Source organism: Microcebus murinus, chromosome 12 (genome assembly GCF_040939455.1).
Source record: "Microcebus murinus isolate Inina chromosome 12, M.murinus_Inina_mat1.0, whole genome shotgun sequence".
In the NCBI taxonomy this organism is placed as follows: domain Eukaryota; kingdom Metazoa; phylum Chordata; class Mammalia; order Primates; family Cheirogaleidae; genus Microcebus; species Microcebus murinus.
Window position 1 is genome coordinate 33,907,172 of NC_134115.1, and position 25,344 is coordinate 33,932,515.

The 25,344-nt window shown below is 34.5% G+C and overlaps 1 protein-coding gene across 5 annotated transcripts in view; it reads left to right on the top strand.

The window, feature by feature from the left end:
* JAK2 (Janus kinase 2) overlaps positions 1-25,344 on the top strand; it is a 91,726-nt gene that overhangs the window by 43,801 nt on the left and 22,581 nt on the right. For all 5 annotated transcript variants that reach the window (XM_012737842.3, XM_012737828.3, XM_012737833.3 and 2 more), the window contains 11 exons: positions 1,282-1,603; positions 2,382-2,501; positions 8,303-8,460; positions 11,734-11,845; positions 14,108-14,294; positions 15,443-15,570; positions 17,533-17,667; positions 18,998-19,085; positions 22,943-23,070; positions 23,819-23,957; positions 25,146-25,297. In XM_012737842.3, coding sequence (XP_012593296.1) covers positions 1,282-1,603; positions 2,382-2,501; positions 8,303-8,460; positions 11,734-11,845; positions 14,108-14,294; positions 15,443-15,570; positions 17,533-17,667; positions 18,998-19,085; positions 22,943-23,070; positions 23,819-23,957; positions 25,146-25,297 — 1,669 coding nt within the window. The remainder of the gene's footprint in view (positions 1-1,281; positions 1,604-2,381; positions 2,502-8,302; positions 8,461-11,733; positions 11,846-14,107; positions 14,295-15,442; positions 15,571-17,532; positions 17,668-18,997; positions 19,086-22,942; positions 23,071-23,818; positions 23,958-25,145; positions 25,298-25,344) is intronic.

Genomic DNA, 25,344 nt, shown 5'->3' on the forward strand with positions numbered 1-25,344 from the left:
AACCTGGGAAAATTAGTTGATCAGAGAAATGTTGTAAAAGTGATGTTTACTGATATCCCTAGTATTAGTACTGCATGACCAATTTCAGGGTATCAGCCTGAAGTCACTGATGAAGAATTGGGAGGAGATATGTAGCAGCTAACCTATTTCACCACTTGCATAAAATAGATATGAATAACCTCAAAGGTACAGGTACAATGTAAAACAAAATTAAAATTGTAAAATAATTAGGAAGTGAGTTTGAGTATTTATTACCTATATTTTTAATATAACTTATTTAATTATCAGTTTGTATAATGTAAATTATAATGATGGCTGTTTAGCAGTCAGCTCAAAAAAAATCCTTAAAATATAATAGGCGCTCAACCCAAGCCAGCTCCAGAATACCACTGGCAGTAACTAAACAAGTACAGCATAGTGGAATAAGTGATACAAGGGAGCGGTGCACAGACTGCTATGAGAACAAAGGGAGGAACATCGAACGTGTCATACAGTGGAGTCCAGAAAGGTTTTCTGGATTTGATGATACTTGAGCTGAGCCTTATAATAATGAGTAAGAGCTAACTAGACAGGAGATGGGTGATAGGAAGAAAGATTAGCATATGTTAAGGCATGGGAAATTTATTTAGCTGTACTTCAGAAATAAAATGTTCTTTAGAAGCAAAGGAATTATCTACCTTCTTTAGGATGTTGTACATAGAGATGAATGTACAAAAGAATGAGAACATTTCCAAATAGAATTGTTTTGACCACAAAGGAATTATTAAAAGTTGTTGAAGCTGGCCTAACAAAACAATATATACAAAAGAAGTATGTTTGCATAACATCATCATTTTGCATAATAGCATCTAACAAAATGTATGAATTTATAGAATTCAGACAAATTTTGGAGTATAGCAGCAAAGAAAATATTTGCAGCATAGTGCAAGGGTGTCATAAATATTTTATAAACCATTTTCTCTGGCATATAAAATAATCAAAGAAAATGAATGTTTAGAGACTCCATTATTAACTAGACTGAGGATTCATTTCATCAAGGGGAGAAAATTATCATCTATTCTAAACATTTATGATCATTCAGGAGGGTGTGGGAATGTGTTCATATCAAATGAAACCTTAAAGTTTTATACTGTGTGGTGGTTATGTCAACTTATTCCCCTTGACTACTGTGTTGTAGCACCTACTTATCATGGGAAAAGGTGGTAAATTCTCTTGTAATTTTGTTATAGATTTATTTTCCAATTTTTGTTTTGTTTTTCTGTATATGCTGTTTATCCCTAGCTACAAGACATTCTTACCAAAATGTATACGAGCAAAGATCCAAGATTATCATATTTTGACAAGGAAGCGAATAAGGTACAGATTTCGCAGATTTATTCAGCAATTCAGCCAATGCAAAGCCACTGCCAGAAACTTGAAACTTAAGTATCTTATAAATCTGGAGACTCTTCAGTCTGCCTTCTACACAGAGCAATTTGAAGTAAAAGAACCTGGAAGAGGTCCTTCAGGTGAGGAGATTTTTGCAACCATTATAATAACTGGAAACGGTGGAATTCAGTGGTCAAGAGGGAAACATAAAGAAAGTGAGACACTGACAGAACAGGTAATCCTTAATGATATGTTCTCATTCTTTGTTATTTTAAGTAGAATGGCAATAGAAACAAAGTAATTTTAGTCATTTAAAACATGTACTTCCCATTTGATAGAAGTGGAAATTTGTAATAGTGTGAAACCTTCAAGGTCATATAATTCTTGTCTCATTGTTCTTAAATGGTTTATTTAATTTTTATGACAGATTGATTAGTAATGACCTTCTTAGAACTTCAGAAAGGGGTTGAATTCTAAAAGTGATATTTTAATATACTTCTGCCTTCATTTTTGCTTTCACTATTATTGATAATAGGAGGCACAATAATAAAACTAATTAAATGGAGAAGATTAATTTTATTGGTTTTATGATAAGATATATCTTTTAAATAATTAATTTAGTTTTTTTAAGGTTACATTGAAAGTTTTAAATTTGTTCATATGTATGTTGTTCTTAGATTGCTATTAGAGATTTAGAAGGACAATTTTATTTTTATTATCTTTGGTAGTTAAGTTTCCACTTTTCTGGCAATGTTTCCTACTAATGTTAATTGGACTGAAGAGTGCAAGAGCACATTTTAGATTCCTGACATTATTTAATGTTCTCATTTTTACAGAGTCAAAGCAAGATGTAGTATGGTCTTGGGTTAGATTTTGGGGAAAGGAGATCTAATGTTTATTTATTATCAATACTTTTTTTATTTTAAGAAATTTGGAGTGAATGTTTCAAGTAGTGTTTTAATATGCATCTGTAAATTCTACTTGTTTTTAATTTCAAATGCTCTTAATTACAGGACTTACAGTTATATTGTGATTTTCCTAATATTATTGATGTCAGTATTAAGCAAGCAAACCAAGAAGGCTCAAATGAAAGCAGAGTTGTAACTATCCATAAGCAAGATGGTAAAAATCTGGTAAGCTTGCTTTATGATTAAATAATGATTACATTTTATAGTAGTCAAAAATCAGTATTTCAGAGTATTAATTTTCTTGTAGGAATTTTGATTATTGTTTTAGGTATAGCTCTAAGCATAAACATTTCAATAACCTTTTTGATCACATCCAGCTTTTCGTATTACTATCAAAACTATTTTCCCACAGAGTTTCTCGTACATTACTATATTTTTCACTCATTTTTTATAATTAAGAAAGTTACTTTCTCCTCTCCACTCTAGATTGTACTAGTTTCCTGTTGTAATGTTCATTCCTGACTAAAATATTTTATCAGTAGGGATGTGTATATGCCAGTCCTAACTGCCTAATTAAAGGAGAAAACTAGAACAATACTATCTGGAATTTACATAATAAAATGTAGACCAGTCCCAGGTCAGCCCCACCTAAGCTATAAGAAGTTTAATTCTAAAAGATTAACTCTTTCTCTTTCTTTAAATAGCTCCAGAAAGCTCATTTATTTTAATTGAAGGGGGAAAAATGAATTCTTTTATACTCTGCTTTTAAATTTCTTATTTACTTGGCTCTGTTTAATTTTGAACTTGGATGCTTCTTGATCCATACTGGTTTAAACATTATTAGTCAATGTTGTTTGCTTATTTATCTTAAGTATCTGTATGGTTTACCTGTGTAGCCATTTCAGGGTTATATTACCCATTCCTCACCAACTCTAAGTTTTGTGAGAATAAAAAGGCCTAGTGATTCTGGTGAATATGTACTGGTAGCTGACTGTGGGTTTTATCTTACTGCCCTGATTAGTAATACTTTTTCACTTACTGATTGTTCATTGAGATATCCTCCTTATGAAGTACCTGTGAACGTCTTTTGCATGTTTTTTATTGAATTGTTTGGCTCTTTCATATCAATTTGTAGAGTCTTTATGTATTCTGGATACAGGTCTGTTGTAAGATATTTGTAAAATATATGCAGGCATACCTCAGAGATATTGTGGGTTTGGTTCTAGACCACCAAAATAAAGCAAGTATCACAATAAGAGAGTCATATGAATTTTTTGGTTTCCCAGTGCATATAAAAGTTATGTTTACATTATACTGTGACCTATTAAGTGCACAATAACATTATGTCTAAAAATGGGCATATGTTAATTTAAAATACTTTATTGCTAAAAATTACTAAGCCTTCAGCAAGTCATAATCTTTTTGCTGGTGGAGCATCTTGCTTCAGTGTGCATGGCTGCTGACTGATCAGGGTGGTGGGTGCCAACGGCCGGGCTGGTTGTGGCAATTTCTTAAAATAAGACAACAATGAAGTTCGTTGCACCAATGGACTCTTCCTTTCATGAAAGATTTCTCTGTAGCATGCAGTGCTCTTTGATAGCATTTTACTACCCACAGTAGAACTTATTTCAAAGTGAGAGTCAATCCTCTCAAGCCGTGTCACCGCTTTCTCCACTAAGTTATGTAATATTCAAGTCCTTTGCTGTCATTTCAACAATGTTCACAGCATCTTCACCAAGACTAGATTCCATCTCAAAAAAACACTTTCTTCGCTCATCCTAAGAAGCAACTCCTCATGTCTTCAAATTCTGTCATGAGATTGTAGCAATTTGGTCACATCTTCAGGCCCTTTCTAATTCTAGTTCTCTTGCTATTTCCATCACATGTGCAGTGTCTTCCTCCACTAAAGTCTTGAACCTCTAAAAGTCACATGTGCGGGTTGGGGCCAACTTCTTCTAACCTCCTGTTAATGTTGACAGGAGTCACGAATCGCCAGTGTTCTTAGTGGTATCTAGAATGGTGAATCCTTTCCAGAAGGTTTTCAATTACTTTGCTCAGATCGAGCAGAGAAATCACTATCAATGGGTGCTCTAGTATTACCAAATGTATTTCTTAAATAATAAGGCTTGAAAGTCGAGATTATTCCTTGATCCATGGGCTGCAGAATGGATGCTGTGTTAGCAGACATGAAAACAGCATTCTCTCCTTGTGCATCTCCATCAGAGCTCTTGGGTGACCAGGTGCATTTTCAATGAGCAGTAATATTTTGAAAGGAATCTTTTCTTCTGAGCAGTAGCTCTCAACAGGGGGCTTAAAATATTCAGTAAACCATGCAGTAAACAGATGTTCTGTCATCCAGGCTTTGTTGTTCCATTTATAGAGCACAAGTAGAGTAGATTTAGCATAATTCTTAGGGCCCTAGGATTTTTAGAATGGTAAGCGAGCATTGGCTTCAACTCAAAGTCACCAGCTGCATCAGCCACTAACAAGATAGTCGGCCTTTGAAGCTTTGAAGCCAGGCACTGACTTCTCCTCTCTAGCTATGGAAGGCCTAGATGGCATCTTCTTCCAGCAGAAGGCTGTTTATCTACATTGAAAATCTGTCGTTTAGTGTAGCCACCTTCATCAATGATCTTAGCTGGATCTTCTGGATAACTTGCTGCAACTTCTGTATTAGCACTTGCTGCTTTATCTTGCACTTTTTTTTTTTTTTTTTTGAGACAGAGTCTCACTTTGTTGTCCAGGCTAGAGTGAGTGCCATGGCGTCAGCCTAGCTCACAGCAACCTCAAACTCCTGGGCTCAAGCGATCCTCCTGCCTCAGCCTCCCAAGTAGCTGGGACTACAGGCATGTGCCACCATGCCCGGCTAATTTTTTACATATATATATCAGTTGGCCAATTAATTTCTTTCTATTTATAGTAGAGACGGGGTCTTGCTCTTGCTCAGGCTGGTTTTGAACTCCTGACCTTGAGCAATTCACCCGCCTCGGCCTCCCAGAGAGCTAGGATTACAGGCGTGAGCCACCGCGCCCGGCCTTATCTTGCACTTTTATGTTCTGGAGATGGCTTCTTACTTTAAACCTTATAAACCAACCTGTGCTAGCTTCAGACTTTTCTTCTGCAGCTTCCTCACCTCTCTGAGCTTAATCATTTCTAGCTTTCTATTTAAAGTGAGATATATACAACTCTTCCTTTCACTTGAACAGTTTGGGGCCATTGTGGGGTTATTAATTAATGTAATTTCAATATTGTTGTCTCTCAGGGAATAGGGAGGCCTGAGAAGAAGAAGAGAAATGAGGGAACAGCTGATCGATGGAGCAATCAGAACACACATGACATTTATCGCTTAAATTTGCCCTTCTATATGTGCACAGTTTGTGGCACCCCAAAGCAGTTACAGTTGACCCTTGAACAACACCCATTTGAACTTCAGCCATCCACTTATATGTGAAGTTTTTCAACTAAATGCAGATGGAAAATACAGTTTTCATGGAGTGCAAAACACATTTATAAGGAGGGCCAACTTTTTACATATGCTGGTTCTACGTGGCCGTCTATGAGACTTGAGTATGAGAAGATTTAGGTATATGTGGTGGGTCCTGGAACAAATTCCCCTCGTATACAGAGGAATGACTGTACAATAGTAATACCAAAGATTACTCATCACAAAATTACTCATCATTGTAACAGATACAATAATAGTGAAAAAGTTTGAATTGTTTCGAGAATTACCAAAATGTGACACAGATGGGAAGTGAACACATGCTGTTGGAAAAATGGTGCCTATAGACTTGTTCAAATCAGATTGCCATAGCCTTTAGTTTGTAGCAAATGTAGTATCAGTGAAGCACAGTAAAAGGAAATGCAATAAAACAGGATATGCCTATGTATCCATAGGAGAGACACTAACAAGTGAAATGGCTAGGTCAGAGAGTACGAATATTTAGAACTTTGATAGGGACTGTTAAATTGCCTCTCAAAAGGTGTTTCTAGTGTATGTGTACACTTGTTTTCCTGTATTCTTTGCCAACATTGGATGTTATCAATCTTGTAGTTCATTTACCAAATTGATGGGCAAAAGCGTGCTGTCCTCGGCCGTGCGTGGTGGCTCACGCCTGTAATCCTAGCACTCTGGGAGGCCGAGGCGGGCAGATTGCTCAAGGTCAGGAGTTCAAAACCAGCCTGAGCAAGAGCAAGACCCCATCTCTACTATAAATAGAAACAAATTAATTGGCCAACTAATATATAGAGAAAAAATTAGCCGGGCATGGTGGCGCATGCCTGTAGTCCCAGCTACTCGGGAGGCTGAGGCAGCAGGATTGCTTGAGCCTAGGAGATTGAGGTTGCTGTGAGCTAGGCTGACGCCACAGCACTCACTCTAGCCTGGGCAACAAAGTGAGACTCTGTCTCAAAAAAACAAAAAAACATGCTGTCCTTTGTTACATTGTGATTTCCTTAATTAGAACCTGAGATTGAGGAATTTCTCATGTGTTTATAGGCTAGTTTTTATATTTCTTCTTGTGTGGATTGCCTTTTCCTATCCTTTGACTAGTTTTCTTTTCATCTTTAATTGATTTATAGGTTTGTTTCTTCCAGTATATGGAGGATATTAATCATTTGTTGTACAGATGTGTAATTCCCAAGTTTTTATTATCTGTTTAGTATTTGTTTTATGACATCTTTTTTAGTACCAATTTTTATGGCTTAATTGTTTTAGCTAATTATCTTTTATAGTTCAAACATGTTACACACTTGTCTCCATATTATAATTTTTGGTATAAGTCCCTGTTCTGTGTTATTGTAATTATGTAAATGTCGTTATTGGTAAACCAAGAAGTATGCTATAACATTTTTATTCTTTTGTGACATTTTCTAGGAGGCAATTATGGCTTCATTTTTTTCCCTTCGTATGTATAGCTATCTTTTCATTCTCTAAAAGAACTCTGTAAAGTAGCTCACTTCTCAGTATAACATTGGTCAAACTTGTCAAATGTATCATTTCTCTTCCTTTCCTGGAGATGTCACTCCTTGATCACTGGGTCTTACTGTCTAATCTGGACTGGAAACTCTCCAGGTATAGCTATTATTATGCATACCTATAATATTTTCTTATTTATAATATCTTTCTTATTCTGGGAGTTATCTTCTCATCTCTCCTACATTGGATCCATAACTTTCTAAATTCCATATTTGCCTTGTTTTTCTGGTTACATCCTCTAATACCTGTTGGTATTTTTATTGGAATTGTGACAGATTAGAAGATTATGGAAAATTTTTATATCTTTATGATGTTGAATTTTCCTGTTCAAGAACATGGTTAGTCTTCTATATATTCAGAGAAAAAGTTACATCTTACAAGAGAGTTTTGAAGTTTTTCTAACAATGATTTTGCACATTTTTAAAGTTTAATCCTAGATATTGCATCTTTTTTGTTGCTGTAACTGGGTCTTTCTTTCTTTGTTATATAATCTAATTGACTGTTTTTATATGTGAAAATATAAGTGTTTTTATATATGTATATATGTTTTTCATTAAGTAAAATGCTGCATTTTAGGCTGATTATATGTTTACATATGCATGTATGATGATACAATCATAGCATGGCTACATGTCCTAATATTTTAGTTTATAGCACGAGTGCTTTCACCTTAGCAATGTATTTTTAGTATGTAAAAATAAATACACATGATTTTATATTAATACTATTATGTCAGATTAAATAGATTTCTAATTGAGAAAACTGGTATGTTAGTCTAATAGGAATATAGGAAAATACAGTAAAATTATGGATGTAGAATGAACTATAGCTAGGAAGGTATGATAACTCTGTATTTGTAGGATCTTAAATATCAGACATAGGAATTTATAATTCAGATTGAGGAATCATGAGCCATAAAGGATTTTTGAGCAATTTAAGAAAAGATTGATTTAGGATGATTAATAACTTGGAATTAAGAATGTGTTTTCAATATTTATCATGCAGTTGATTTTTAAAAGAATCTTACGGTTTCTTTTTCTTTGCTTAGGAAATTGAACTTAGCTCATTAAGAGAAGCTTTGTCTTTTGTGTCATTAATCGATGGATATTATAGATTAACTACAGATGCACATCATTACCTCTGTAAAGAAGTAGCACCTCCAACAGTGCTTGAAAATATACAAAGCAATTGTCATGGCCCAATTTCGTGAGTAATACCAACTTTAAAAGTAAATTTAAAAAAAATATGTTTACAAAGATTTTATACAGATTAGTGATATATATAAGGTCATTAAATATGAAATGTCCAATTTTGAATCAAAAGTTTAGTTTATTATATCTCAAACAAGGAGCAGCATAATCAAAGTATGTGCCTAAACTATCAACACAGTTTTGCCATCTTGTTTATGCCAGCAGTGAAGAAGACTGGAGGGCGAGTGGCAATGAAATTACGAAAGGTGTTGTCCACAGCTTGTTGAGAATTGAATATTTTTCCTTGCAAGAAGTGGTCCAAAACCTGGAAGACGTGGTAGTCAGTCAGTTGGTGCAAGGTCTGGTGAATGTGGTGGATAACAGAGAGTTTCTAAGTCTAGCCTCTGTAATTTGAGCAGCATTGCTTGTGTAACTTATGGTCAAGCGTTGTCTTGCAAGAGGATTAGCCTGTCTGTGTTGACCAATCTTGGCTTCTTAATCTCAATCATCCTCATCATTTTGTCCAGTTGGTTGCAGTAGACATCTGTGGTAATGGATTGACCAGGTTTCGAAAAGCTGTAGTATAATACCAGCGCTGGACCACCAAACCGATGCTATTAACTTTTTTTGATTAATACTTGGTACGAGGCTGTATTTCGGCACTTCATCCTTATCCATCCATTGTGCCGAATACTTGTGACTATCAAAGAGAATCCATTTGTCATCACATGCACCAATACGGTTCAGAAATGGTTTGCTTTTAAGTCATGATAGCACAGAAAGGCAAGCTTCCACAGGATTCTCTTCTGACTCTTGTTTAATTTATGCAGTACCCATCTATCCAGCTTCTTTACCTGGCTGATTTGTTTCAAATGGTCCAATATTGTTGGAATAGTAACATCAAACCTTGCAGCTAATGCATGCGTAGGTTGAGATGGATTCACTTCCACTACAGTTTTCAGCTCATTATTATCCACCCTTGTCTCAGGTTGACTACATGGCTGATTTTCAACATTTAAATCACCATAATGAAACTTCTCAAACCATCAGTGTTCTCTGCGTTCATTATTCACATCCTTCCTAAGCACTTTGTTCATATTTTGAGCTCTCTGTACTGCATTGATTCCATGATGGAACTCATAGTCAAAAATTACATGAATTTTTGACTTATCCATTGTTCCACAAAAAATTGCAGTAAAAAAAAAAATTCAAAAGATAATCACAACCCAAACTGTGTGTTTGAAAGACTGAAGATATATCTTTACAATAAAAATAAAAAAAGACTTGTCAAAGTAAAATGTCAAATATTAATTGTCAAACTTAGTACTTTAGCAAATCAGACATTTCATACTTAATAACCTCGTGCACACGTGTGTATATATATGAAAAATATAATTTGAATAAAGATTTTTTAAAACAAGTCTATTTGCAATTAGATTATATAATATTTAGAATTATTTGGTTTATAATTTACCTGTGTCCCAATCTGTAGTACTTATAACTTGTGTAAGTTTGTTAATCACAATCACATCAAACAATCACATTTGTTAATCACACCTATGTGTGGTTAATTAACTTTTAGGTGCTACTCAAGAAAAGGACCTCTAATTTATGTTTCATTACTTCAGAAATACTACATAGAAGCCACAGTGCAAAATTTGAAAATTGTCATTACTTTTGCATAATCCAACTTCTTCTACTGGAAGCTTTGAACACAAGATGTATATAGTGTCCATACTTCTAGATTAGTGCTGTGTAGAACCTTCTGCAATGATGAAAATGTTCTATGTCTGTGTTGTTTGATACAGTAGCCACATGTGGCTATTTAGCATGTGAAATGTGGCTAGTATAACTGAATTTTTAATTTAGTTTAATTTTAATTTATTTATATTTAAATGGCTTCATGTGGCCAGTAACTATCATATTGACTCATACTGTTTTATACTTTTACTTTAATACTGAGTAAAAGTCAGCTATCGTGCATAACACCTATATCTCTTAGCTAATCAGTACTACACATTTGAAGAACCTGAGCAGAAGAAAAATCTGGGATTATGAGCATATTCCATTCCTTGAATTTCACCTACCTCTAAATATTGAGAAAATATATCTTGGGTAATATTTAAGGCTTGATTCAGTCTATACTTCTACTTAGTAATAAGTATTGTTGCAAAAAAGTTACACTACTTAATATTGTCTGTAATTTACATGTTTAGTGTTTTAAAATCTCCTAGCATTCATTCATTCATTCACCCATCCATCCATTTGAGCATTTTTCTTTCTTTCTTTTTTTTTTTTTTGAGACAGAGTCTCACTCTGTTCCCCGGGCTAGAATGCCATGGTGTCAGCCTAGCTCACAGCAACCCCAAACTCCTGGGCTCAAGCGATCCTTCTGCCTCAGCCTCCTGAGTAGCTGGGACCACAAGCATGCACCATCATGCCTGGCTAATTTTTTCTATTTATTTTAGTTGGCCAATTAATTTCTTTTTATTTTTAGTAGAGACGGGGTCTCACTCTTGCCAGGGCTGGTTTCGAACTCCTGAGCTCAAATGATCCACCTGCCTCGGCCTCCCAGAGTGCTAGGATTAGCACTAGGGGTGAGCCACCACGCCTGGCCTCATTCAAGCATTTTTTAATTTATAGAATATTTACTGAGTACCTACTGTGTGCAGGCATTGGTGTATGTATGAGAAATACGGTGATAAGAGAAACAGAAATGATTCTTGCCTTAACATGGATTACATTTTCCTTTTTTTCAAAGTGTGCAGCTTCATAAAACATAATAGTAAATTTTTAAAAATCAGTAGTTTTTCTCAGTTGCCATAAGTCTTCTGTTAGACTATGTTTCTATACTAAATAGTAAAATAATGCCCACATAAATTTTTATGTTAGTAACTGCAATGGTAGAAGAGACAAAGATGTATTTCTGACATATTATCTCCATAGTTAATGAAGTTTTATGAGAGTGAATATGGTTTTTAAAATACTAAATTTGTGATCATAAGGAAAAAATGCAAATGAATGAATTGTTCTTTGTGATTTTTGTCTTATACTACTCTTTATTTGTTTTTAAAGCAATATGACTGTCCCCATTGGTTTGAACTTACTGCAAAATAGCTTGGTACTTTGATTTTTTTACTTGAGAGATTATTGATAAACATATAAAGCAGAGGAGACTTCCAAAAATTCTGAGTGTTTTAGATTTGACTTTTGACATTTTACACTACGTTTTGTCATAGGGTGATAGTACTTGCTATGTTATAATTGAAATTACTTCTTTTTTCTTTAGAATGGATTTTGCCATCAGTAAACTGAAGAAAGCAGGTAATCAGACTGGACTGTATGTACTTCGATGCAGTCCTAAGGACTTTAATAAATATTTTCTGACTTTTGCTGTCGAGGTTAGTATGTCACATTTATTAATGGTAACACTTTATTTTGCCCACATAATTTCCTCTTCATCTTTACCATGTTTCATTTTTAATACTCAGAAGTATAGCTTTGGATATGATAACTGGCATAATAATGCTTAATTTACCTCAAGGATTCTGTATAATAAACAAGATATAATTTCTAGAGTTTTTATATAAAAATATAAAATAATTTATAATGTCATTTTCCTTATTTGGGATTTATTTTCTGATGTTTTAGTGTTACTGGTGTGTCAAGTAGTATTTTATTAAGTCTCTTGAAGTATCTTTTTTCATGGAAATGAAAATCTTGACTACATCATGTAGAACAAAATAAATCAGAAGCAAATTTTCTGTTTATCAGAAATGGTTACAGAATTAGAGCAAAATAAGGCAATAACAAGGAAACAGAAACAAAGTACTTTTAACTGGTGGTTTCCCAATTTATGAATAATGGTCTACACTGTATGTTTAAGTGTAAAACTGCAGTGAAACCTCACTGTTAATACAGATCAGTTGGATCTCATCTGTGATTATTTACTATCCCTAATTATCTAAAAAAATACTGTAATTTATAAGGCAATTTCATGGTATAAATCTTGAGAAACTTTACAGAGCTTCCAAATTTACCTCACTTTTAAAAAACAGATAAAGTAGGGATTTTGTTATTTAATTGTTTTGATTTTTATAAAATCCAACCATCTTATATTTAGCATACGTAAATTTGGATTAATTATCTATAAATACAGAAGGTAAGTTACTCCATCACTTTACCATTGTATACAACTGATAATCGTTCCTAATTTCACAGTAGCCTATTACTGTAATATGTAACAGTCTATTATATTCAATTATCAATTAGAAACAATAGATATTTTTTATATTTAATGTATGTTCCAAGTCTAAAATGAGAGCTGTATATTAGGGAGTTTATGATATAGCCCTACCTTCAAGAAACTTATGCTTTAGAAAATCAAAAATTAAAAAGTATACCAAAAAATACTAAATTGAGATAATTACTAAATTGTAATTATCTAGTATAAGCAAATACAGACAAAAACAGTGTTACAAATATTAAGAAAAATATTGTGGTGTAGGAAAGACTCGAGATTGACCTTGAGGTATTGATGGATTTTCTATAAATTGTTCTAAGTAGGCTAAATATGCTTATAAAAAGCAGCTCAAAAAATAGACAAATTCATTGTACAGTATATAAGACAAATATTAAACTGCAAAATATTTAAAATGTCATATTAAAGATAATTATATAAGCCGGGCGCGGTGGCTCACGCCTGTAATTCTAGCTCTCTGGGAGGCTGAGACGGGTGGATTGCTCAAGGTCAGGAGTTCGAAACCAGCCTGAGCAAGAGCAAGACCTCGTCTCTGCTATAAATAGAAAGAAATTAATTGGCCAACTAATATATATAGAAAAAATTAGCCGGGCATAGTGGCACATGCCTGTAGTCCCAGCTACTCGGGAGGCTGAGGCAGGAGGATTGCTTGAGCCCAGGAGTTTGAGGTTGCTGTGAGCTAGGCTGACGCCACGGCACTCACTCTAGCCTGGGCAACAAGTGAGACTCTGTCTCAAAAAAAAAAAAAAAAAAAAAGATAATTATATAAATATAATAGTGGTGCCATGGAATGAGTGTTCACCTTTGCTTATGGAATGGGGTATTAGAGACGACCTTACAGAAAAAATGGCACTTGAACTGAATTTTAAGGAATGAATAAAGGTTCATTGCTTAAAAGGAGTGGATACACATTCATAGGTAGGGAGATAGCATGTACATTTATGAAGGCATGAAATAGCATGGCATTTGCTTGAAATTATTTAAGTCATTTAATATGGGTGGAACATAGGTTTTATGTTGGGAGTGGCAAGAACCCAGGTTGGAGATGGAGGCAGAAAGAAACCAGCTTGCGGAAGGCCCTACATGCTACGCTAGTTTTAGTCTTTATCTTATAAATGATGGAAAACTATTAAAGATGGTATTATTATTGTTGATTATTATTTCTTTCTTATATGCTTTTTCATAAAATCAACTCTTAAGCTACTTCTATAGGCTAAGAAATTGCAATTAAATACCTTTTTGAGGAACCAAGCATTTGTAGTGGTATAGCACTACATCAGGATTCATGGTTCAAATGTCTAAATATTCCGTTGCTTGCTTTTGTGACATCCTTTTGTAAAAATAATCACTCTGATGTCTGTTATGATTATCCCTCCCTCTCTTTACAATTAAACTTATACAGCGAGAAAATGTCATTGAATATAAACACTGTTTGATTACAAAAAATGAGAATGGAGAGTACAATCTCAGTGGGACTAAGAAGAACTTCAATAATCTTAAAGATCTTTTGAATTGCTACCAGATGGAAACTGTTCGCTCCGACAGTATAATTTTCCAGTTTACTAAATGCTGTCCCCCAAAGCCAAAAGGTAAAATAATTTTCTAGTTATTTTTAAAATACTGGTCATGGATTGTGTATGTGGTAGGAGATATCTTCAGTACATTGATTTCAAAAGAAATATGAAAGCAGCAGTTCCCAAAACAAATTAATTTTATCTTACTTGGTTTTACAAACATCATCACATAGGATTGTTCAGTGTGTTATTAGCTGTCTAGAAGTGAGTTGAAATTCTGTTATTCTAAAAATGGCATTTTAAAGATATTAACAGTAATTACTTGGTATGATTAGCCACTTATTTATTGAACTGGGAAAGCTCACTGCCAAATACTCATGTTGTTTTAAGTAAAACTTTTCATATTCTTTTAGAATTTTAAATTTTTTTTTTATTCCTTTATTATTATTTTTTTCATTTTCAGTTGGCCAATTAACGTTTTTTTTTTTTAATTTTTTTTTATTTTTAGTAGAGACGGGGTCTCGGCTCTTGCTCAGGCTGGACTTGAACTTCTGAGCTCCAACGATCCACCCGCCTCGGCCTCCCAGAGAGCTAGGATTACAGGCGTGAGCCAAAGCGCCCGGCCAAGAATTTTAAATTTTATATTTAAAAAATAAAGATAGTTCCAGCCTGAGGAAGAGTGAGACCCTGTCTCTACTAAAAATAGAAAGAAATTAACTGGACAACTAAAAATATATATATAAAAAATCAGCCAGGCATGGTGGTGCATGCCTGTAGTCCCAGCTACCCAGGATGCTGAGGCAGGAGGATTGCTTGAGCCCAGAAGTTTGAGGTTGCCGTGAGCTAGGCTGACACCATGACACTCTAGCCCAGCAACAGAGCGAGGCTCTGTCTCAAAAAAACAAAAAAACAAATAAATAAAAAAATAGAGATAGTAAGGTTGGAAATACCTTGAAATATTAACAGTATTATTTTTTAAAATCATTAAAATTTCTTAAAAATTATATTAGTTTAGGAAGTGATTATAATTTTGAATGTATGAAATAACTGGTAAGAACACATCAAAGTTCAATGAATAAACCCCTAAAATAATTTTCTATAAAAGAAGAATCATAAGCAGTTATTAACCATTTCTTATGTATAGAACACATTTTACTCCTCCTTGGAGCAATTCATATCTTCAATGTGTTTTGAATATGTATATATGTATCTTATTTTTTTAGATAAATCAAACCTTCTAGTCTTCAGAACCAATGGTGTTTCTGATGTACCAACCTCACCAGCATTACAGAGGCATAATAATGTGAGCCAAATGGTGTTTCACAAAATCAGAAATGAAGATTTAATATTTGTAAGTTGTTAGATACTGATTATTGTCTTTTTTTGTCCTGTTTAAACAACATCTGTTTTCTTGATATCCTACCTCACATTACATTCATGTGACATTTGGCACTATTTTTTTATAACGTATATGATAAAAATTTAGTTATGATTTAAATATTTTAACTTCTTATGAAAAATATATTAATCTTGTTAGGAATTAGTAAAATTATTTTAAGAATGGAATTATATTTTCTTTTCAGAAATGTAAAGATTATCCTTTATAAATCATAAATTCATAGTTAAAAATCTGAAAGACTTACGTGTTAACTCTGAAGTTCTCAAAAAAGTAAGGGATATTCAATGGGTTAGAAATAAAAAAGGAACTGATAACAAAGTACAGTCATATCTCAGCATCCGTAGGGGATTGGTTCCAGGACCATCCTTGGATACCAAATCCATACATACTCAAGTTCCACAGCTGGCCCTGCAGAATCTGTGAATATGAAAAGTTGTGGGGTTTGCATCCCATGAATACTATATTTTGGATTCCAGTTTCATTGGGGATGTGGAACCCACTGATACTGAGGGCCACCTGTATTTATTGAAAAAATCTGCGTATAAGTGGACCTGTGCAGTTCAAACCCGTGTTACTCAAGGATCAACTCTATTTCATAAGAGCTGATTATTTGGCTGATAGGTGGTATTGAGAGTTGGGGATTAGTCACTTATCAAGGAGGTTAAGATTTGAAAGAAATATAAAAAGGGCCAGGTCTTAGGCCTATACAAGGCCAGGAGTTAGAAGTGAGACCATCCCTGTATAAAACTAGGACCCTCAGTAAAACAATACATGAAATGTGAAAAATTTACTCACTGGCAAAAGGAGAAGAATGGGAAGGTTGTCACTTTCTTTTGGGATCATAGTGAGGAAAAAGAGTACTTATAAGAATTTGCCATCATAATATGCTTTTGAGTTTGGGTTTCTTTATACTACCTGCATGGTCTGAGAAACCCTAAACCAGTAGATTAAAAGTGGTATTTCCCTAATATCCTGTGTTTCTTGGGAGAAGCAAATAAAAAGTCTTTTTGGAAGAATGTGCTCTTAACCTGGACAACCCAGGATTCCCACAGATAAAGCCATTCCAAACATGAACTTTTAATTGAAAATTTAGAAACATGCAAGGAAATGAGGCAGGACCAACAGTGGCCCAACAAACATTAGTATTAGACCTCTAAGAACCACATATAAGAGAATTTTCAGATAGAGACTATAAAATACATATGTATGTTTAAAGATACAAAAAAAGTTGAAAACATGGGAAAATAACAAGACATTATTTTAAAAGATGAAAAAGATTTGGGGGGGAAAAAGCATTATGGTGTTATGATACATATCTATATCTATATGTTTTTGTCCACAATTCTTGGCTTACCACTCCCATAGCCCTTGTTATGGTCTTTTGTTATAAAGTTAGGTGCTTTAGGCCTCAGGAGTAAGCCCCAGGAAACAATCTCTCTGACCTTCTCCTGCATTCCTTTCACCTGAAGGGAAGACTCTAATCTTCTCCTGCCTTTCTGATTCTTAAGGGTCATGAGACCCTCGAGCATAGAAATGGTAAATATGCTCATTGACATTAAAACAAAATGGACAGGTTAGAAAGTACATTACTCATAGCTGAAGAGAGAGTTAGTGAATTACAAAATAAATCTGAAGAAATTATTCAGAATGCAGCAGTTAGGGAGAAAGAAGTAGAATTTATGAAAGAGAGATTAAGGGACATGGAAGGTAGATGAGAAAGACCAATTGATGTCTGAGTTCCGTAAGGAGACAGTAGATGAATTAATTTGGAATCTGAAATCTGGGTTTAGGTTGTAAGGGGAATATTTGCTCATGGATTTTTAAAAATCTCTTTGTTATTGAACATATTTCTTAATTCTCACATCTTTCTCTATTTTTACTCATTATTTCTTCTTACTTTTTTTTATTTTGAAGAATGAAAGCCTTGGCCAAGGTACTTTTACAAAAATCTTTAAAGGTGTAAGAAGAGAAGTAGGAGACTATGGTCAGCTGCATGAAACAGAAGTTCTTTTAAAAGTTCTGGATAAAGCACATAGAAACTATTCAGAGGTGTGTATGTTATCTGTGTAGTTCATCTAGTTTATGCTGTTTAAAGATGTGTTCCCATATGCATACAACATATTCATGCATGCAGCTTTTCAAAATTGTAATTTTTAAAAGTGTATATCAAGGACTTTCTGAGGATGTATTCTGGTGGGGCTATAAAAATTACAGGATTTAAAAAATGTAACATTTCTAAACTACTTACTTTCAGTATTGTGTTATAGGTATTCTTACATCTCTGCATATACTGGCTCCTTAGAGTTTTCTGGGTTCTACAGAGTTTCTTCTACAGTTTCATCTATTTAAAAAATAAAAAACAACCCAGCAGCCAGTTGGCAGAGCCCTAACATAGCAAGACATACTTAGAATGTCGTAAAGGGTGTTAGTGAAAGATGATGTGAAAAAAGCCAAAGAGTTTTTCTGATCCAGAATACCACAGTGTGGGTGATACTGATCCACTGAGCAATCACACCCACAAGTTCTAGTCAAATTTAGTTGAATTAGAGTTATGTTAATACCATACTAGTATCCTGATAGAGGTGATGTGATATTTAATCTGAATGGAGACCATTCTTAATTCTCTAGGAAGTATCATTTAAAGCTTACATCCATCTTCCTCAGTCCCATATCACTGTCTCTGATGTCTCCTCTAGTTGTACCTCTGCTCACTATTCTAGGTGTTATGGGTCTGAGTCTGTTTGCCTTGCATCATTCACGGTGCCCTGTACCAGTGTTGCTCCTCTCCCATTGCTGTCCCCATATGCAGGCCTACTCAGGGGTTTTCTCAGAATGAAGGACTCAAGGTTGATGGCAGTTGCAAATCCATGTAAGGGTGGCCGGGCGCTGTGGCTCACGCCTGTAATCCTAGCTCTTGGGAGGCCGAGGCGGGCGGATTGCTCGAGGTCAGGAGTTCGAAACCAGCCTGAGCAAGAGCGAGACCCCGTCTCTACTATAAATAGAAAGAAATTAATTGGCCAACTGATATATATAGAAAAAATTAGCCGGGCATGGTGGCTCATGCCTGTAGTCCCAGCTACCCGGGAGGCTGAGGCAGAAGGATCACTCGAGCCCAGGAGATTGAGGTTGCTGTGAGCTAGGCTGACGCCACGGCACTCACTCTAGCCTGGGCAACAAAGCGAGACTCTGTCTCAAAAAAAAAAAAAAAAAAAAAATCCATGTAAGGGGACCAAACACATTGTAACCTTATCTATCATCTTGCTGAGAGTAGAAGAAAGTGCATTCCTCTTATGACAGAGAGTATTTTCTAAACTATAAATACTTACAGACAACAGTCAAACAATAATTCTTATGTACTTTTTGTTTTTCTTTCCCTTAGTCTTTCTTTGAAGCAGCAAGCATGATGAGCCAGCTTTCTCACAAGCATTTGGTTTTAAATTATGGAGTATGTGTCTGTGGAGAGGAGAGTAAGTAAAACCACCGGCTGTCTTATGTTAATATCATGCCTTTCTCAGAGCATCCGATTTTGTTTATATGGAAAATTCAGTTTCTGGATCACAGGCATCACCATAAACTATAATTTAACAAGAGTTAAATATTTTTGAAACTGAAGGACTTACAAGACTGCTTATTATATCTTGTGAAAAAGGAAACCAGTGAATGAAGTTAAAATGTGGAAGGTTACAATGCCCAAACAATAGAATATTACAGGAAACAAATGTATTTATTATAACATTTTGTGTTCATGATAGCAGTAGAGAGTATGGCAGGTTCAGCATAACATTGGAACAACTAGCCCTTTCAATAAAAACTTATTTGGAATTGTGATGATAAAGCATATACATGATACACTTAATTTTTAATGGAACTGACTGAAATGATTGGATGTTGATACTAGATATATATTCTTTGACTTAATTCAGATTGTTCATAAGCTACCAAAGGTACAAATTGTACCCTGTGCTTTAATAGCATACAGCTATACCTCGTTATTTTGCACTTTGCTTTATTGTGCTTTAGTGTGTGTTTTACATATTGAAGGTTAGTGGCAACCCTTCTTCAAACAAATCTGTCAGCACCATTTTTCCAACAGCATGTGCTCACTTTGTGTCTCTGTGTCACATTTTGATAATTCTTGTAACATTTCAAACATTTTTATTATTATTATATCTGTTATGGTGATCTGTGATAAGTGATCTCTGATGTAACTATTTTATTTGTTTTCGGGTGCCACAAACCAAGCCTGTTATAGAAGGCGAACTTAAGCGATAAATGTTGTGTATGTTCTCACTGGTCCATCGACCAGCAGTTCCCCCATTTCTCTCCCTCTTCTCAGGCCTCCCTATTCCCTGAGACACAACAATATTGAAATTAGGTCAGTTGATAATCCCACAATGGCCTCTAAATGTTCAAGTGAAAGGAAGAATTGCACATCTCACTTTAAATCAAAAGCTAGAAATGATTTCAGCTTAGTGAAGAGGGCACGTTGAAAGCTTAGATAGGCTGAAAGCTAGGCCTCTTGGCCAAACACTTAGCCAAGTTGTGAATGCAAAGGAAAAGTCTTTGAAGGAAATGAAAAGTGCTACTCCAGCGAACACACAAATGATAAGAAAGAGAAACAGACTTGTTGCTGATATGGAGAAAGTTTTAGTGGTCTAGAGAGAAGATCAAACCAGCTATAACAGTCCCTTAAGCCAAAGCCTAACCCAGAGAAAGGCTCTAACTCTCTTCAATGCTATGAAGGCTGAAAGAGGTGACAAAGCTGCAGAAGAAAAGTCTGAAGCTAGCACAGGTTGGTTTATAAGGTTTAAAGTAAGAAGTCATCTCCAGAACATAAAAGTGCAAGATAAAGCAGCAAGTGCTAATACAGAAGTTGCAGCAAGTTATCCAGAAGATCCAGCTAAGATCACTGATGAAGGTGGCTACACTAAACGACAGATTTTCAATGTAGATAAACAGCCTTCTGCTGGAAGAAGATGCCATCTAGGCCTTCCATAGCTAGAGAGGAGAAGTCAGTGCCTGGCTTCAAAGCTTCAAAGGCCGACTATCTTGTTAGTGGCTGATGCAGCTGGTGACTTTGAGTTGAAGCCAATGCTCGCTTACCATTCTAAAAATCCTAGGGCCCTAAGAATTATGCTAAATCTACTCTACTTGTGCTCTATAAATGGAACAACAAAGCCTGGATGACAGAACATCTGTTTACTGCATGGTTTACTGAATATTTTAAGCCCCCTGTTGAGAGCTACTGCTCAGAAGAAAAGATTCCTTTCAAAATATTACTGCTCATTGAAAATGCACCTGGTCACCCAAGAGCTCTGATGGAGATGCACAAGGAGAGAATGCTGTTTTCATGTCTGCTAACACAGCATCCATTCTGCAGCCCATGGATCAAGGAATAATCTCGACTTTCAAGCCTTATTATTTAAGAAATACATTTGGTAATACTAGAGCACCCATTGATAGTGATTTCTCTGCTCGATCTGAGCAAAGTAATTGAAAACCTTCTGGAAAGGATTCACCATTCTAGATACCACTAAGAACACTGGCGATTCGTGACTCCTGTCAACATTAACAGGAGGTTAGAAGAAGTTGGCCCCAACCCGCACATGTGACTTTTAGAGGTTCAAGACTTTAGTGGAGGAAGACACTGCACATGTGATGGAAATAGCAAGAGAACTAGAATTAGAAAGAGAACCTGAAGATGTGACCGAATTGCTACAATCTCATGACAGAATTTGAAGACATGAGGAGTTGCTTCTTAGGATGAGCGAAGAAAGTGTTTTTTTGAGATGGAATCTAGTCTTGGTGAAGATGCTGTGAACATTGTTGAAATGACAGCAAAGGACTTGAATATTACATAACTTAGTGGAGAAAGCGGTGACACGGCTTGAGAGGATTGACTCTCACTTTGAAATAAGTTCTACTGTGGGTAGTAAAATGCTATCAAAGAGCACTGCATGCTACAGAGAAATCTTTCATGAAAGGAAGAGTCCATTGGTGCAACGAACTTCATTGTTGTCTTATTTTAAGAAATTGCCACAACCAGCCCGGCCGTTGGCACCCACCACCCTGATCAGTCAGCAGCCATGCACACTGAAGCAAGATGCTCCACCAGCAAAAAGATTATGACTTGCTGAAGGCTTAGTAATTTTTAGCAATAAAGTATTTTAAATTAAGATATGCCCTTTTTTTTTAGACAGAATGCTATTATATACCTAATAGGTCACAGTATAGTGTAAATATAACTTATATGCACTGGGAAACCAAAAAATTCTTATGACTCACTTTATTGTGATACTTGCTTTATTTCAGTAGTCTAGAACCAAACCTACAATATCTCTGAGGTATGCTTCTGTTTTAGTGCCTAAGAAAGATTACATTCAGAAAATTATTTATATAGTTCCCCATTTTCAACTAATATGGATTAAATACACATCTATACTTATATGACATTTCTTCATGTGTTTGAATATTGGTAGTCTTTTTAAAGATAGGGGCCTTTAAACCCCTAGGGGTGGCATCTCAGAAGCTACCGTGGTTAAACAGTGAGAGTGTATTGACACGCAGTAGTGGAGAGTTCTGCCTGTTCACCCTAAACAGAGCAGTTCTGTATTTCTCTTTTATTTTTTATATTTCTCATAACCTACCCTAACAGCATTGGGAATTTTAATTTTTGCTACAAAGGAAGTCAGCACTGTTTTTGAAAGCAAACAGTTTTTTATTTTGGCAAAATATATCTTAATGGTATTTAAAAATAGCTTTAAAGATAAAGCAATGCAAAACACTCATTTTGCTTTTTTTGTAGCATAAATTAAAATGATAAATGGAGTTAGAGCCAAAATTTTCCTTTAGGCCTATAATAAACATGGCTATTTTTGCATGTTGAAGAACTTCAGGAAGCTTTGAATATCTAAATAGATTTATGGAAATTAACTATGTGAGAAATTTTCATGTATTTCAAAACAGTCATAATTCAGTATTAATTAGTAATACTGGTGTGCTGGAGTAATATATATAATATTGTGTTATATGTATTATATGTTTTATATTATATTATGTAAAGCATATGAAAATATATAATTGTTTAGACTCCTATCTCTTGCTGTTGTAAATAAACTTAAAAACCAAAACCACATTGATGTATATCAATTAAGTTTTCTTTACAGTAGTAAGTTTTGCTTAATTTTATTTCTTTACCAATAATATTCATTTACCAATGATTATTATTTACCAATAATATTCATGTATAACTATAAATATATTTATAAAACTTTATATTTTAATTGTATCTATACTTGAGCCTTATTATTATATTTTAATGCAGATATTCTAGTTCAGGAGTTTGTAAAATTTGGATCACTAGATACATATCTGAAAAAGAATAAAAATTGTATCAACATATTATGGAAACTGGAAGTGGCAAAACAGTTGGCATGGGCCATGCTTTTTCTAGTAAGTAATTAGTGTATTCTTTTTATCAAAAATTATTATTTTATCTTATGAAGCAATATAGAAATTATCTGGACCTGGAAACAAGAAACAAATCTGTAAATGGATGCTGAATCATTTAAAATAATCTGTGGTGATGAAAGATTATTTTAAGCATATGTTTACTTCTGTAAAATACCTTTGAAAGAAACAGTTTTCTTATCCCACCAATTTCTTAGAACTACTAATAGACAGCCTATAGTTTGTGTCATTTGGGTTTAGAAAAGTTCACCAAAAATTTTGCAGAAACGTGTCGAGCTACTGTATTTGTGGGCAGTTGGGCATTATGTTTAGTGAGAAAGCTCTGCTGATAGAGAATCTGAATACCAAGAAGTCAGCCAGTGATCTGACTCCTCAGGATGCACCTGCATCTTGCTGCAAAAATGAAACAGTATTTCTTAGTGTCAGCTACCACACAGAAATACATGCCATTTAGAGTGTCAGTCTTAGAGTGTGAAGTGGCAATGGGTAGTTTTAATTAATTTGTTTTATCATGGGTATAGATTATTGTGTCATTTGAAACATAAACTGGGAAGCACTATCAGAAGTCATAAATTTCCTTTTATTATCTCAAAGCACACCTCTAAATTAATATTTATTTTAGTATCTTACATATTTTCCTTCTTTAAATCTATTTTGGGCCCTTTAACATATTAAATGCTCAAATATTTGTGGGGTGATATTTGAATGTATATGCATTTAACTTTAATAGGAAGAAAAAATTCTTATTCATGGAAATGTGTGTGCCAAAAATATTCTGCTTATCAGAGAAGAAGACAGGAAGACAGGAAATCCTCCTTTCGTCAAACTTAGTGATCCTGGCATTAGTATTACAGTTTTGCCAAAGGACAGTAAGTTCTATGGGGATTGCATTTAACTTTATTAAGCTTCACTTGGATAATAGAATAAAAAGCATGTTGTTAATTTTCCTTGAATTCTATTTTATTGATATGTTCTTGATTAAAAATAAATTTAGCTGTCACTTTTAGCAATTTAAATTAGGTTACAGTTACATCCTAGTCTCTGTTCATTCTTTCTTGTCAGCATATCATTGTGGACTGTGAGATGATTTTTAAAAACAGTTTTAATCACTAATTTTGTACGGAAGATAAGATTTTGTCCATTTTTTAATGTGAAATCTAATACTCTTTGAGCCACAAGTAAATTTTTGAAATTTTCCTTTCCTGTATTCACTAAATAAAAATTTGAGAGGATATATGATCTAGCTAAAGATCTTATTTAATTATCCAGTAATTCCAACTTTTAAAGACTTTATACAAACTTTCTTTTGTGTCTGTTAATCTTTCTGTTTAGCACAATTAGTTAAAACTAAAATTTCAGTCATTTAGTTGAGAAGATTTTTTGGGGTCCAGATAATGTTATAATTATTAGCTAATTTCTCCAATTGAATATTCTAAATTTAGAATCTAAATTGATCAATTTTTGTACATTGATGTATAGTATCCTATTTGAGCCAATAGTACTTAAACTTGATTGTTTATCTAACTGTGAAGACAGTGATAATAGGGCATTAGTATGGGGCAAAAAGTCTTACAGGGTCTTAGATCTGGTACTCAGGGAAATTTTACCCTGTGGAATGAGAGGTAAAAATGGAGAAAATGTATTCATACAGTTGAAGGTATCTGTCTGTGTCAGGCTACCAGAAGGTAGAGTTACATTTCTTCCTACCTGGAATACCATTTTTCTGGTTGGTAGAGTCAAAGGCCACAGAACCTTTACTTGGGAAATTCCTTGATCTAAGCAGAACCCACCTATATCAATTCCATACCTAGAATATCTTGGTATAATTTAGCTATTCATCAGCTGTAATGATAAATGCCTATTGGCCCTTGTTTTTTCATCTGCAAGTGAGAATTGCCATTGCTATTAAATCATTAGAACATCTCTGAATGATGCATATTCCCCCTCCAAAACAAAAAAGGCCCATTGTTCTAATGAGTTTTAAAACTATATGCATATAAAAGAACAATTTTCTTGTGGGGATTATTTAACTATAGGTTGTTTCTGTCATTTAAAAGTTCTTCAGGAGAGAATACCATGGGTACCACCTGAGTGCATTGAAAATCCTAAAAATCTAAATTTGGCAACAGACAAATGGAGTTTTGGTACCACTTTGTGGGAAATATGCAGTGGAGGAGATAAGCCTCTGAGTGCTCTGGATTCTCAAAGAGTAAGTTTATATAGACTGTAAGTTAGAATTACTCTGTGATCCTTCAT